We start from the raw sequence: 16,724 nt of genomic DNA on the forward strand, positions 1-16,724 counted from the left end.
TCCCTGCTGAGCAGAGAGCCCGATGCAGGACCCTGGGATCATGACCAGAGCTGAAGGCAAAGGCTTTCACCCACTGAGCCAGCCAGGCGCCCCGGGGACATTGTATTTTTAAGACATACTCTTAAACTGCAGCAAATTAAAAATTAAGGGCTTTATTCTCAAAGAACACTGTATTGTCTCTTTGGATATGCACTTACCTACTTTTCACCAAGATCAAAATCTCACCACCCAAGTTCAGCCAAATTCTATATTGATAGCCGGGTGTGCAGATTAGACCATTATATTACACCTCCCAGGTCAATTAAGAGAAAAATCACTCCATCATAGAAATTTATATCACTGAAGTTACATATCAAATAAGAAGGTCTTCATTTTCAAAAGATTTCTTTACTTTAAAATGGACAAGTGGGGATTTAAAAAAAAAATTTTAGAGTATGACCACATCATAATCCATTAAAAATAATTTTTTACTTCAATAATAGTCTGTTTTCAGTATTTTGGGGTTACAAACAATGCTGCCGTGGATGCATCTGTACACAGAGTATACATTTGCACGTATATACCTACAGAACAAGTTTTCAGAAGTGAACTTTGCGTATTCATATGACGCTACCAAAGTGTTAATTACTACAGCTTTGTAATATATTTTCCTACCTGTTAGGACTAATCCCTTGTTATTCTTTTTTTAGAATTTTCTCAAATTATGTTCGTATTTTTATTTTACTGGCATTTTCATTGTGATTGAAAGAAATACAATTTACTAAGCCTTGACATCTTGATGACTGAGTCTTCCTATTTAAGAACAGGGTGTTTCCTTTTTATTTAAGTTTTTCTAGATGTTCCATTAGCATTTGAAATCTTTCTTCATTTCTCTTGTTAACTTTATTTTTGGAAACTAGCTTTGTTTCTCTTATAAATGAGATCTTCTCTTTTATTATATTTTCTAACTAGTTGTTATTTGAATATATATAAAGCAAGCTATAGGGTTTCGTGTAGTAAATGTTTGGCCACCTCCATGAGTTGTTATTTCGGCTAGTTTATCAGTTTATTCTCTTGAATTTTCCAAATAAACAATCCCATCATCTCCAAATGATGATGATTTTTACTTCTTTCCAATTCTTATACCTCTTTTTTAAAAAAGATTTTATTTGTTCATTTGAGAGAGAGAGAGATGTAGAAAGCACAAGCAGGGAGAGAGGCAGAGGGAGCCGGGGAGCAGACACCCTGTTGAGCTGGGAGCCCGATGTGGGTGAAGCTCAATCCCAGGTCCTGAAGATCATGACCTGAGCCAAAGGCAGATGCTTAACCGACTAAGCCACCCAGGTGCCCCTCATATACCTCTTCTTTTGTATATCTTGTATAATTTTATTGAATAAAAATTTCAAGGTGTTGTAAAATGATAGGCATTTTTTATCCTGACTTTACTGGAACTCCTGGAATGCTTCACCATTAGATCTGCATTAGCATTTGGGTGGAAATATATGGATATTTTTTATCTTGTTAAGGAAGTTTTTATTGATCTCCTTGTATTTTTTTTTTAAGATTTTATTTATTTATTTGACAGAGAGAGAAATCACAAGTAGGCGGGGTGGGGGTGGGGGGCGCGCGAAGCAGGCTCCCTGCAGAGCAAAGAGCCCAATGTGGGGCTCAATCCCACAACCCTGAGATCAAGACCCGAGCAGAAGGCAGAGGCTCAACCCACTGAGCCACTCAGGCACCCCTGATCTCCTTGTTTTTTTGTTTTTTTAATTAATTTATTTATTTGACAGACAGCAATCACAAGGAGGCAGAGAGGCAGGCAGAGAGAGAGGAGGAAGCAGGCTCCCCGCCGAGCAGAGAGCCCAATGTGGGGCTCGATCCCAGGACCCTGGGATCATGACCTGAGCCGAAGGCAGAGGCTTTAACCCACTGAGCCACCCAGGCACCCCTGATCTCCTTATTTTTAAGATATTTTATTACAAATAAATATGGAACTTCAGCCCTTGCCTTTTTAGCATGAATGGAACTGATCAAATTGTTTTTCTGACTTCACCTGTACCTGTGGCAACTCATATTAACAGGTTTCTTAATATTAAAGCATCTCTGTGTTTTTAGTGACTTGGTCATGGTGTCTTAACTGATCTCTTCACATGCTATTGTATTTTAATGTGTTATCTGGAATTATTTTTATAACAAGTTTATTGAAATATAACTCACATACCGTATAATTCACCAACTTAAAGTGTACAATTTAATGGGTTTTAGGATATTCGCAGAGTTGTGAACCCTCATGATCAATTTTAAGACATTTTCATCACCCCCATTAATTTCATGACCCATTAGTAGCCACTACCCATTGCCCCCACCCTCTTTCTCTTTCCTAGCATTAGGGAGCCACTGATCTACTTTCTGGCTCTATGGATTTGCTTGTTCTGGACATTTCACCTAAGTGGAATCCTATAGTATGTGGTTCTTCATATCTTGTTTCTTTAACTTAACATAATGTTTTGGGGTTCATCCATGTATTGGGATGTCATTCTTTTTATGGCTGAAAAATATTCCACTGTATGGATAGAACACATTTATTTTCTTTTAATTCCAGTATTGTTAACATACAGTTAACTACTAAACGAATACTAATCTGTCTTAGTCTCAGGTGTATGATACAGCAACTTAACAGTTCCACACATGATTCAGTGTTCATCAAGATAACTGTACTTAGTCCCCTTCCCCTGCTTCACCCATCCCCCAACCGACCTCTCCTCTGGTAACCATCTGTTTGTTCTCTGTAGTTGAGTGTCTGTTTTTTTGGTTTATCTCTCTTTTTTTTTCTTGTTCATTTGTTCTATTTCTCAAATTCCACATAAAAGTGAAATAATATAACACTTGTCTTTCTCTGTCTGACTTCTTTCACTTAACATTATACTCTGTATCCATCCCCGATATTGCAAATGGCAGACTGTCGTTCTTTTATGGCTGGATAATATTCCATTGTCTATATGTATATACTACATCTTTTTTATCCATTCATCAGTTGATAGACACTTAGGCTGCTTCCATAATTTGGCTATTGTAAATAATGCTGCAATTAGTATACAGGAGCATATATCCCTTTGAACTAGTATTTTCATATTCTTTGGATAAATACCCACTAGTGCGATTACTGGATCATAGGATTGTTCTCTTTTTAAAGTTTTGTGGAACCTCCATACTGTTTTCTGCAGTGGCTGCACCAGTTTGCATTCTCACCAATAATGCACGAGGGTTCCTTTTTCTCCACATCCTTGCAAACACACACTTGTTGTTTCTTGAGGTTTTGGTTTTAGGCATTCTGACAGGTGTCAGGTGATAAATCAGTGTGGGTTTGATTTACATTCCCCTGATGATGAGTGATGTTGAGCATCTTTGTGTATGTGTGTTTTAATTGTTTTAATTTAATTTCTTTTCAGTGTAACAGAATTCGTTGTTTATGCACCACACCCAGTGCTCCATGCAATACATGCCCTCCATAATACCCACCACCAGGATCCCCAACCCTCCCACCCCCCGCCCCTTCAAAACCCTCAGATTGTTTTTCAGAGTCCTTAGTCTCTCATGGTTCACCTCCCCTTCCAGTTTCCCTCAACTCCCTTCTCCTCTCCATCTCCCCATGTCCTCTGTGTTATTTGTTATGCCCCACAAATGAGAAAAACCATATGATAATTGACTCTCTCTGCTTGACTTATTTCACTCAGCATAATCTCTTCCAGGCCCGTTCATGTTGATACAAAAGTTGGGTATTCATCCTTTCTGATGGAGGCATAATACTCCATAGTGGTCCATATATGGACCACATCTTCCTCATCCATTCGTCCGTTGAAGGGCATCTTGGTTCTTTCCACAGTCTGGCGACCATGGCCATTGCTGCTATGAACATTGGGGTACAGATGGCCCTTCTTTTCACTCCATCTGTATCTTTGGGGTAAATACCCAGTAGTGCAATTGCAGGGTCATAGGGAAGCTCTATTTTTAATTTCTTAAGGAATCTCCACACTGTTCTCCAAAGTGGCTGCACCAACTTGCATTCCCACAACAGTGTAAGAGGGTTCCCCTTTCTCCACATCCTCTCCAACACACGTTGTTTCCTGTCTTCCTAATTTTGGCCATTCTAACTGGTGTAATGTGGCATCTCAATGTGGTTTTGATTTGAGTTTGAGCATCTTTTCATATGTCTATTGGCCATCTATAGGTCTTTGGGGAAATGCTATTCATATCTTCTGTCCATTTTTTTATTTGTTTTTTGGGGATTTGTTTATTTTTGTTTTTGTTTTGGGTTTTTTTGTGTGTGTTGAGTTGTATAAATTCTTTATATATCTTGGATACTAACCCTTTATCAGATGTCATTTGCAAATATCTTCTCCTGTTCAGTAGCTTGTCTTTTAGTTTTGTTGGTTGTTTCCTTTGCTGTGCCAAAGCTTTTTAAATTTTGATGTAGTCCCAATAGTTTATTTTTGCTTTTGTTTCCCTTGCCTCAGAAAACATACTTAGAAAGATGCTGTTATACCCAATGTCAGAGAAATTACTGCCTGTGCTCTCTTACAGGATTTTTATGGTTTCTGGGCTCCCATTTAGGTCCTTAATCCATTTTGAGTTTACTTTTGTGTATGATATAAGAAAGTGTTCCTGCTTCTTTCTTTTCATGTAGCTGTCCAATTTTCCCAACACTGTTGAGGAGATTTTTTCCCATCGCATGTTCTTCCCTCCTTTGTCAAAGATTAATTGGCCATATAATTGTAAGTTTATTTCTGAGCTTTCTCTTCTGTTCTGTTGATATATATGTCTATTTTTGTGAGGTACCATACTATTTTGATTACTACAGCTTTATAATATAACTTGAAGTGTGGAATTGTGATACCTCCAGTTTCATTTTTCAAGATTGCTTTGGCTATTTGGGGTCTTTTGTGGTCCCATACAAATTTTAAGATTGTTTGTTCCAGTTCTGTGAAAAATGCCATTGATATTTTAACAGGGATTGCATTGTATCTGTAAATTGCTTTGGGTAGTATAGACTTTTTTTTTTTTTTTTTTTTTGGTTGAAAATATTTTTACTCATTCTACAAGTTATTTTTGTGGATAACACTTGTTGAGTATTTATTCATAGTGAGTTTATTATTTTTTCCTTTTTTTAGCATCTTAATTTAATTTAATTTTTTCATGTTCCAAGATTCATTGTTTATGCACCACACCCAGTGCTCCATGCAATACATGCCCACCAGGCTCATCCAACCCCTCACCTCCCTCCCCTCCAAAACCCTCAGTTTGTTTCTCAGAATCTACAGTCTCTCATCTCTCATCCCCCCCTGTGATTTACCCCCAATTCACTTCTCCTCTCCTTCTCCTAATGTCCTCCATGTTATTCCTTCTGTTCCACAAGTAAGCGAAACCATATGATAATATACTCTCTCTGTGATTTATTTCACTCAGCATAATCTCCTCCAGTCCCCTCCCTGCTGATACATGAGCTGTGCTCATGTCTGCTGTGAGAAAGGTTAGATTACAAGGGCAGGGGAATCAATGAGAGTAGACTCCCCATGCCAAAGTGTTGATGGTGAACAGAAAGAGCCAAGTAGACTGTGTAGCAAGAAGAAGCATGTAATACATGAGTAATATATGTAATCAGGGGGTAATATATGAAGTCAGGGGGTGTGATTTGATGGAGCAAGCTCTAGAGTGCTGCTTCTCAAGTATGGTCCCCAGACCAGCAGCATCAGCACCACTTGGAGATTTGTTGGAAATGCTGATTGGCACCCTGCACCCCAGACCTACTGAATCAGAAACGCTGGAATTGAAGCCTGGAATCTAACAAACCTACTGAGCATTCCAATACATGCCCAAGTTTGAAAACCACTAAGCTAGAGGAAAAAGGGAGCGGTTTAATCCTACATATAGGTGGGAGGGCTGTCCTTGAAAGGATGAGTAACCCTACTTGTTTTCAGAGGAGAGGCAAAGGGAAAAGATGAAGAGGGAAAAGATACCAGATAGTCCCAGGCTCGTGGTGAGGTCGTCTTAAAGAACAAAGCCTTGGGATGTTGGGGAGCTAGAAAGGAGGGTGCCCATATCCAGCCTCCAAATTCTTGCCTCCTATACAGTGTGTCTAAGATTTAATTCCTCTTCCTCTCTCCTGTCCGAATCCTGCCTTTAAAATCACATTCCACCTTCCACCTTCTTCAGCATACCTTCCCCAACATGACAATCTGTAATTATTTTGTTTCCTTTCCAAATAAGACTATTTGTTTCCTTTGACTATTTTCATTTTGTTACTTAGAAACAGGTCCTCTTTGTCCTATCCTTCACTGCCTCCAGAGAAGTGTTGAAAAAGCACTGTGGTTGGACTGGCTCCCAAGGTAGGAAATCAACAGGTTAATGTCCCATCTCATTCTTGGTTTTCCGTTCTGGATTTAGATTCCTTTCCCCAAGTATCTAAAACACTATTACAGAATCTTCTAGCATATGGCATTTTGAAACTCTAGGAAAGATCAGGAAAAAAGGAGGGACAAGTGACAAATAGGGAAGTATTTGTAAGAAGAGAAATGATTCCCCAGTTTGTAAACACTATCAGTGACTTGAATGGACCCTCTGTAAGGGTGAGCTAAAACCAAAGAGAGAAGTTGAGTAGTCAGATATAAGAAACTGCGGGAAGATTTCCTGGAGTCTGTTGCAAGGAAGAATGCCTGTAACATTCTACTCCCCACTGCTGCTAAGGCAGCTGGATTTATTGTCTTTGTTTTTGTTCTTTCAAATAATCTAAGCTCATTACATTTGGCAAGCATAATCAAGAATTGTATCAGTACAGTACCTTTGCAAAACACAAGGGATGACCTTTCTAACAACAGAGTTAAAAACTATGACTCACTCCCCATTGAGGAGTCTGCAAATATAATGGTAAACAAATATTAACTGTGGGAATGTAAGAAAAGAAATGCCTTAAATCTGTAAGGGGAGAGCTACCTGTGAGCACCACAGTGAAATACAAATTAGATTAAACATGTTTGACGTTAGGTTTTATTAGAATCTTAAAACAGAGACTTTTGTTTGAGAGAGAGAGAGAGAGAGTGTGTGTGTGTGTATGTGTGTGTGTGTGTGTGTGTGTTTTAAATCACAAGGTAGGAATCCTATCAGAAACTGACTTGGCTTTGCATTTCAAGTCGACCCTTCAAAGTCAAAGCCAGAATGAAAAAATCTAAGTTAATGCAAGAGTAAAGACAAGGAAACTAATATTTATAGAGCCCTAATAATTCACTTTCATATATTCTAGCTCATTCGATTCTTTATCATTGTGCAATGCAACTAATGTCTGTTGCAGATGAAGGCCATGGTACTCAACATCTCCCAGCCCTGCTAACCTATAAGTTGGCCTGTAAGTGATGGAGCTAGTATTCAAACTCAGAGCTTTCTAGCTTGCTGCAAGCCCAGCATTCTTCCTGCTGTGCAATGTCTGTTAGACTTTCTAGGTTTGCCATGCCTATAGCTCTTACGATTTTTCTAAATCATGAGGAATTCTGTGATGATAACTGATTTTGTATTTCTTTCTGTAAAATTGTACTTTGCTTTGTAATGAATTTCAAACAGAAATATGATTTTGACATTGTGGTGAAATAAAATGGAGATGATATATACATTTTACTTCAATGTCAATATAATTATTGGTAACACATGGGCACGATTTGGGGGTTAGAAGAACCATCCTTTACTTGTCTTTGCATCTGAATGTTATGCCTTCGATTGTAAAGTTCACATAGGCCAAGGGGCCTAGTAGGATGTTTGCAGACACCTTGTTCTCTTTCAGAAAACACTTCCTTTTTAGCTTTTCTTTAACAGTTTGTTGAGGTAAAATTGGCATCCACTAAACTGTATGCATAATTTTACAAGTTTTAAAAATTGTGTACACCTTTGAAACCATCACCACATTCCAAATACTGAACATGTCTCTCACACGTAGAACTTTCTTCTTGCCCTTTGATAATCTCTCCTTTCTGCTTCTTGAAGTTTCTTCCCTCTCCATTGATTTGTTTTCCCTCACCTTATGTGAGTTTATATTTTCTAGAGTTTTTTCTTAATTTTTTAAGATTTTATTTATTTATTTGGCAGACAGAGATCACAAGTAGGCAGAGAGGCAGCAGAGAGAGAGGAGGAAGCAGGCTCCCTCCCTGCTGAGCAGAGAGCCCAACTCAGGGCTTGATCCTAGGACTCTGGGATCACGACCTGAGCCAAAGGCAGAGTCTAACCCGCTGAGCCACCCAGGCGCCCCCTTTTTAATATTTTTTTTTAAAGATTTTTCTAGAGTTTTAAATAAATGAAATCATTCAGTATGTGATTTCAGTTAGTAAAAGTATTTTGAGATTCATCTATGTTGCTAGAAGTATTGACAGTTCCTTCCTTTTTATTCCAGAGTTGTGTCCTATGTACACTACAATCTGTTTCTGCTTTCACCCTTTGATGAAATTTTGGGTTGTTGCTAGTATGGGGCTGTTACAAATGAAACTGTTAAGAGTATTTATGTTTGTATGGATACGTGTTTTCACATCTCTGGGGTAAATACCTAGGAGTGGAACAGCTAAATCATATAGAGGCACATATGTAACATTTTAAGGAAACTGACAAACTGTTTTCCAAAATGGTTGTACTTATATTCCCATCAGTGGTGTCAGAGAGTTCCATTTTATTTTTATTTTATTTTATTTTAAAGATTTTATTTATTTATTTGAGAGAGAGAGAGAGAGAGAACATGAGAGGTGAGAAGGTCAGAGGGAGAAGCAGACTCCCCATGGAACTGGGAGCCTGATGCAGGACTCAATCCCAGGATTCCGGGATCATGACCTGAGCCGAAGGTAGTGGTTTAACCAACTGAGCCACCCAGGTGCCCTCAGAGAGTTCCATTTTGACCCCATTCTCACCAAGACTCTATATGGTCAATCTTAAATGATAACCTTTCTAATAAGTATATAGTGGTATCTCATTAGGGCTTTAATTTGAATTTCCCCATTTACTAATGATGTTGTATATCTTTTCATGTGCTTATTTGACACTTATATATCTTTGGTAGAGTGTCTGTTCAAACGATCTACCCACCTTTTTCTTTTATTTTTTATTGGGTTCCTTGTTTTCTTATTTTCATACCCTGAGAGTTCATTAAATTTTTTCCTAGGTTTATATGTAAGCTTTATATGACCCAGGCTTTTATCAGATATATGATTTACAAATATCCACCCCGCCAAGGTTTGTGGCTTCTCTTCCCATTCAACTCATAGCATCTTTCAAACTGCAGAAGTGTTTAATTTTAATGAAGTCTAATTTACCAATTTGTTCTTTTATGGATCATGCATCCTGTGTCATATCTAAGAAGTCCTTGTTTGACCCAGCGTTACAAAGATTTTCTTTTGTATTTTCATCTATGAATTTTACAGTGTTAGTTTTTACATTTAATTTTATGATCCATTTGGAATCAGTTTTTTTTTTTAATGTACAAGATACGTGTTAGAGATCTTTAAAGATTTTATTTATTTGTCAGAGAGAGAGAGAGAGGGAGAGCAAGCACAGGCAGACAGAGTGGCAGGCAGAGGCAGAGGGAGAAGCAGGCTCCCTGCAGAGCAAGGAGCCCGATGTGGGACTCGATCCCAGGACGCCGGGATCATGACCTGAGCCGAAGGCAGCTGCTTAACCAACTGAGCCACCCAGGTGTCCCGTTAGAGATCTTTAAAAAAATAATAAGTGGATATCCAAATGTTAAGACACTATTTGTTAAAAAATACTCTCCTTTATCCACTGAATTACCTCCATTTATTTAGGTCTTATTTAATTTCTCTCAACTTTTGTCAGAATTATCTCTAAGTATTTCATATTTTATGTTACTAATAGTTTGAGGGTTTTTTTTAAATTTATTTGACAGAGAGATCACAAATAGGCAGAGAGGCAGGCAGAGAGCGAGGAGAAAGCAGGCTCCCTGCTGAGCAGAGAGCCTGATGCAGGACTTGATCCCAGGACCCTGAGATCACGACCTGAGCCGAAGGCAGAGGCTTAACCCATTGAGCCACCCAGGTGCCCCATAGTTTAGAATTTTTTAATGTTTTAAATGTTTTAATAGGGAATTGGAAGTTACAATTTCCAATAATTTGTTGCTTATATGAAGAAATATAACTGATTTCTGTATATTGGTCTTGTATTCGACAACCTTGCTTAACTCATGTATTCTGCTTGCTTTTTTTGTGTATTCCATTGGATATTCTACATAGATGGTCAGGTTTCCTGCTCATAGAAACAGTTTTACTTCTTCCCTCCCAGTCTTGATGACTTGTTTTTTTCCTTGTCTTATTACACTGTCTAGAATCTCCAGTGCAATGCTTAATAATGAGAGGAAACATCCTTTCCTTATTCTGATGTTTAGGGAAGAAGCATCTAGTCTTTCACCACTGGAGGATGATACTGGCTCTGGGTTTTCATAGATGACTTTTTTCAGGTTGATGAAGTTCCCTTTTGTTCTTAGGCTGCTGAGAGTTTTTATCAGTAGTAGATGTTGGACTTTGGCAATGCATTTTCTTTTTTTTTTTTTTTTAATTTTTATTTATTTATTTGACAGAGTGAAATCACAAGTAGGCAGACAGGCAAGCAGAGAGAGAGAGAGAGGGAAGCAGGCTTCCTGCCGAGCAGAGAGCCCAATGCGGGACTCGATCCCAGGACCCTGAGATCATGACCTGAGCCAAAGGCAGAGGCTTAACCCACTGAGCCACCCAGGCGCCCGGCAATGCATTTTCTGCACTTATTGAGATGTTCATATGGTTTTTCTTTTCTAGTTCATTAATATGGTAAATTATATTGATAGAATTTTGAACATTAAATCAACCTTCCTGTATTCCTAGGATTGATATTGTATCTATATGTATCTAGTATATATCTTACTTCTGTACCTATAGATATTATATTATATATTTATATTATATATTTATATTATTTTTACATTTATAAATATATTTATATTTATTAATATATTTTATGAAGGAACTTTTATATTCCTTATTATCCTGTTACTATCTGTAGAATCCGTATTGATGCCACTTGACTCATTCATGATGTTGAGTCATGTCTTCTCCGTTTTCCTAGTCACTCTGGCTAGAGGTTTATCAATTTTATTGCTCTTCTCAAAGAACCGGTGTTTGGTTACAGTGATTTTTCTCTATGTTTCTGTTTTCTATTTCATTTATTTCTGTTCTGATCTTTACTTCCTTTCTTCTGGTTATGTTGAGTTTACTTCTTTTTTGTTTGTTTGTTTGGTTTTTGTTTTTGTTTGTTTATTTAGCTGGTAGCTGAATCTATTGATTTGGACCTTTCTTTTCTGATATAGACATTTAGTGCTATTAATTTCCATTCTATACATCCCACAAATTTAGAGGCATCCCACAAATTTTATATATTGTATTTTCATTTTCATTCAATAAAAATATTTCTCAATTTCTGTTTTGATTTCATCTTTGGATGTTATGTTATTCATAAGTGAATTATTTACTTTCCAAATATTTGGAGATTTTACAGAAAATATTGATTTCTAATTTAATTCCATAGTGGGGAGGAACTTCTTTCTTTTAGATGTTATTTATTTATATATTTATTTGAGATGGAGATAGAGAGTGGGGGTAAGAGCAGAGGGAGAGAGAAAAGCAGACTCCATGCTGAGTGTGGAGTCTGACACAGGGCTTGATCCCACCGCCCTGAGATCATGACCTGAGCTAAAACCAAGTATTTGATGCTTAATGAACTGAGCCACCCAGGTGCCCCAGGGAACATATTTTTATATTACTGGAATGCCTTTAAATTTGTTGAAAGTTAAAAATATGATCCAGAAAAGGTATGTTTTGGTAAATGCTCCGTATCTAGTTGGGGAAAAAAAAGATATATTCTGCTATTATTGGATGGAGTGTTCTATAAATATCAATTAAGTCATGTTGGTTAATAGCAGTGTTAAAACCATCTATAACTTTGGTTATTTTCTGTCTAATTCAATTAATTAATGAGAAAAGAGTATTGAAATTTCTCATTATAATTGTGGTTTTGTCTGTGTTTTCTTGCAGTAATAACCATTTGGGCTTCACATTAGAAGATCTGTTAGTCAGTTTGTAAATATTTAGAAGTGTTATATCTGCTTCTGCTTCTTGAATTGCTCCTTTAACATTGTAATGTGATCCTTTTTACATCCAGTAATATACTTTGCTCTGAAATCTACTGTCTGGCATTCATATAGCTGCTCTGGCATTCTTTTGACTAGTGTTGCTTGGTATGACGTCCACTTTTAATCCATTCATGCTTCCCATTTAAAATACATTTACTTAGTAAGCCACATATACTTCCATTTAGCATTTTAATCCAGTCTGACACCCTTTGCCTTTTAATTGGGGGACATTTAGACCATTTTCACTTAGTACAAGTACTAATATGGTTTGATTTAACTCATTTTGCCTTTTGTTTTCTGTTTATGCCATCTGTTCTTTCTTCTTTTCATTTTTCTCTGCCCCCCTTGATTAAATGAGTAGATTTTATTATTCTAGTTTTTATCCTTTATTGACTTATCAGCCATAATTGTGTTTAGTTGTTTTAGTAGTCGCTATATGTTTTATAGCATACATTTTTAACTTATCACATTCTATCCTCAAGTGATGGACCACTTCAACTACCTATAAAAACCTGATCATAGTATACTTCTATTACTCCCTCTCAGTCGTATGCTATTCTATAATATGCTATATTCTACTTAAGTATGTGTTATAAACCCTGAAGTACTTGTTAATTAACCAGTCAGTAATATTTCAAACAAAGTTAAATAATAAGAAAAAACCTTACATATTTGCCCATGTAGTTACAAATTTTAGTTCTCATCATTTCTTTCTGTTGATCCATATTTTTTACTGGTATGAATATTTTTGTGCCTGAAGGACTTTCTTTACATTTCTTGTGGTGTAGATCTGCTGGTGATTAATTTTTTCAGCTTTTGTATGTCTTAAAACATCTATTTCATCTTTTGGGTGGGGGGAACCCAACACAAGGCTCTATCTCATGACCCTCAAATCATGACCTGAACTGAAATCGAGAGTTGGATGTTTTACTAGCTAAGTCACCCCATTGCCCCCCAGGTATTTTATATTTTACCTTCTTGGAATATGAATGTTTTTATATCCCTGTAATTGTTTCTAAATTTTGTTCTGGGTCACAGCTAAGTCATTTTGAAATAATTTAAAATAAGAAAGGGAAAAAAGAGGGTATACGCAAAGAAGTAATTAAAATGATTGGCTGTGGGATGTAAGCTGGTAAGGAGGGAAGATAAACGTTATGGAAGAGAGATAGGGACATGGTGATGAGACTAGCAGATTGTTGGCCGGGGCACTGAAGAATGGTTGGGATTAGAGTACCTTCTGTAAGGGATGAGCTATGAAAGGGCTGGTTGGAGAGTAGGTCAGGGTTTCAGTTATTTAAAAAAAAAAGAGGAACAATTAGGCCATACTGGAGCCAATCTGTGACCTGCGTGTTACTGACCTGCAATGAAGTGAGTTCAGAAATTGAAAGGGAATGTTTCGGAACACTACTGTGATATCCAAGCATATGATCGGTGAACTTGTGTTTAGAATGTCTTGGCTTTTAAAATCTCATTTGCCTATCAATTTTTACTCTATTTTATGAAACTGTCAGTCTGCAACAGATTGAATATAAACAACAACGACAAAAAATCTGGTCCTTCTCCACAACTAAAGTACTGCTTTAGATTATCGTCACGTGAGTTATCTGAGAAGAGTGGAGGGCAAGGTCATTGGAAGAGAAGAGTTACAAGGACCAGCTCCTTGAATATAGAAGTCACCGTCACCCTTTGCCTTCCAAGAGAGAAGGCCTCCTGATTGCACAGCTCCAGGGGGCAGGCTTCTCATTGTATACTACGTGAACACCGCCAATGCAGAACACAGTGTGAATGGTGCTCTGTGAGTGTTCAAGAAGGTGGCTGTTGTTTTCTCCATTTTACAGATGGGAAAGCAAACTTCATGTTCACACAGCCAGTCAAGGAAGGAACCAAAATTTGAACCTAGGTGTATCTGTCACACCAAAGCAGACTCTTTTCTATATACCACTCTTTGTCATGTGCTTACAGTTATGGGGGCAGCATAGCCATAAGCCTCATGAGAACTAGGAAAAAATGCTTTCTGGGAATGTGTTGTGGTCCACATGGCCAAACAGTGCATTTCAGTTTCTTTTAGATTTACTCTTGTTACATCTGCTGTGGTAATCCATAGCCAGTTGCTGCCTAGACCCCGTCTCTCCATTTGTCTTTGTTGTACCAAGAGGCTGAAGTTCCTCAGGAATCCAATATCCAGTACCCACCACAGGATTTCCTATACTTTCTGTTCATGTGCTTTATTAATTACTTATGTATTAGAAACATTTTTCTAAATAATGGTTTATGGGACAGTAAAATTATGAGTAATTTTAACACTTTTTTCTTTTCCCCAAAATTTATATAATGGGTACATTACTTTTATGACTGGAAAAAGTCAAGTATAGATGTATATTTTAAACCAGATTGTTTATGTAGAAACTCTCTAAGACTCTTAGGTCTCTGATTGAGTAGGTCTGGTTTCCCACCGAACCTGAGTCCCAGTTGCATGGGAGGCCTTGGCGTTTCCATATAAGTTGGTATTGGTTATGTCCCATGCTCTACAGGCGCTTGGAGTTTTTGAGGAATGAATGTAAAAACAAAGTGGGCATTTATCTCTTGAGGCTTTCCTGGTTTCCTCCATTCCTTGTCTCTCGAGTAGGTCTAAGCAAATACAACAGTAGAGTTAATTTATAAAGCTTGTCCATATGTGACAGGATGACAGATTCTTTTGGAAAGCCCTCCCTGGAGCTCTAAGTCTGTATTCTCACACAGTACATAGGAGACAGCATCAGAATTATGGGTTTATGTGTCCACCTGCCCTGCTAGGCTGCCATCAAGAAGGCATGGCCTGTGGCCCAGCACAGGGCCCACCACATAGTAGGTGCTCAGTAGCAATGAGTCGAATGAGTGAGTGGGCAACCAGTGCTGTCTGCATAGATAATTTCATGGTGATGTGTTCAATCTTTTCTACCTTAAGAAATTCACTAGCACTAATGTTTATTAGTGTACATGGGAAGAACTTTTGGACTTACCAAAGTAAGACTTATTTTTGTATTCAAACAAATGGCTTTTCACTCTGGGAAAATGTAGAAGAAATAAAGAACCCACTAAGGTAAGCAAATATAACTGGACAGGGTAGGATATGCTCACTCAGTTTGGTTTTAAATAATAATCAAAAGAGAAAAGAGGAGCACATGGGGTGCCTGGGTGGCTCAGTGGGTTGAGCCTCTGCCTTCGGCTCAGATCATGATCTCAGGGTCCTGGGATCGAGTCACACATTGGGCTCTTTGCTCAGTGGGGAGCCTGCTTCCTCCTTTATCTATGCCTGCCTCTCTGCCTGCTTGTGATCTCTCTGTCAAATAAATAAATAAAATCTTAAAAAAAAAAGAAAGAAAAGAGCACAATTTTGCTTTTCTGAAATATAGTACTGCAAATCAGTTTTGATGTGAAGAGATCATTATTAAATCTTTAAAATACTTAGAGATGGTAAAATGCTAGTCATCACAATTATTAATTAAAAGTAAGTCAGAATCTTTCATTGGCTTCCTAAGCACAACTAGACTTCTTAAATATGTGTTATTAATTATTGTTGTTAATCTGAGGTTTAAAACCTGATCCTCTTTTGGGAGATGAAGTGTCAGGATGGGTGAATTTTTAAATGTGCCTAAAACGAGGACTACCAAATGAAGGTTGGCTTTTTTTTTCTTCCATCTTGCCAGATTACTCATTTCGTCAATAAGAAATGCAAGTGACATGCAGGCAAGATAGATATACGCTAAGCTTCAAATAATTTCTTTTTATAAATTTGCATTCCAGTCAGATGGGGAATACTTTGATCCCAATATGTACCTCAGTGATGTTAAGAGTCTAGTAATGACTATGGTTCATCTACAAAAAAACTATAAAAAGACTAGCACAAGCTTAACTATTGTATCTAAATAGAGAATGCTTCCTCTTCTAGATTTGAAGACTAAATATAATATAGGGCAGACAGTTCCATCCCTAGTTTTTTTTTTATACCTTTTGAAGTAATTTGTATATACCTTTTAAATAATTTCAAGTGCCACAAAAAATAATGTTAATAGCTCAAAATCAAAAGTTAAAAAAAAACCCTAAGTATAATTTTTTAAAATCTTTTTCTCCTGAAGCGTTTTACGATGGGATAATGAGACAGATGTCTCTCAACTGGAAGGACATTTTGACATTGTTATGTGTGCTGACTGGTAAGTACATAAAAATCATAAAACTCCTGTTAGGAAAAATAGCTTTGCTGGAGTAATTGGGCTGTGCTGCTTTGCTGACGGCTAAGCAAAGTCAACAAATGAAGCACAAAGCCACCTTAACCTCAACAAATTAATATTCATCTCCCTGTGACAGTTACAAGGTAGTCTTCTATCACACAGTAACTTCTACCACATTATTTCCCAAAGATTGATTTTGAGAAGCATTTCCATTTTCTGGAATTGCCTCTGTTTCATGCTTGACGTATCAGTAAATGGACGACTTAGGCAAATTGCAAATAATTATGGCTCAGAGAGGAATAGTCTGGAGAAAAAGGAGTTTATCAACACAAACAGCTCAA

General features: G+C 37.4%; 1 protein-coding gene across 4 annotated transcripts in view; it reads left to right on the forward strand.

Moving 5' to 3' along the window:
* The window catches only part of CAMKMT (calmodulin-lysine N-methyltransferase), a 371,863-nt gene that overhangs the window by 332,308 nt on the left and 22,831 nt on the right, over positions 1-16,724 (forward strand). For 2 of the 4 annotated variants that reach the window (XM_044263630.1, XM_044263628.1), the window contains exon 8: positions 16,291-16,365. The exons of the other annotated variants lie outside the window; for them this stretch is intronic. In XM_044263630.1, coding sequence (XP_044119565.1) covers positions 16,291-16,365 — 75 coding nt within the window. The remainder of the gene's footprint in view (positions 1-16,290; positions 16,366-16,724) is intronic. 4 annotated transcript variants of the gene reach the window in all.

This window comes from Neovison vison, chromosome 8, assembly GCF_020171115.1.
Source record: "Neovison vison isolate M4711 chromosome 8, ASM_NN_V1, whole genome shotgun sequence".
NCBI classification, from domain to species: Eukaryota; Metazoa; Chordata; class Mammalia; order Carnivora; family Mustelidae; genus Neogale; species Neogale vison.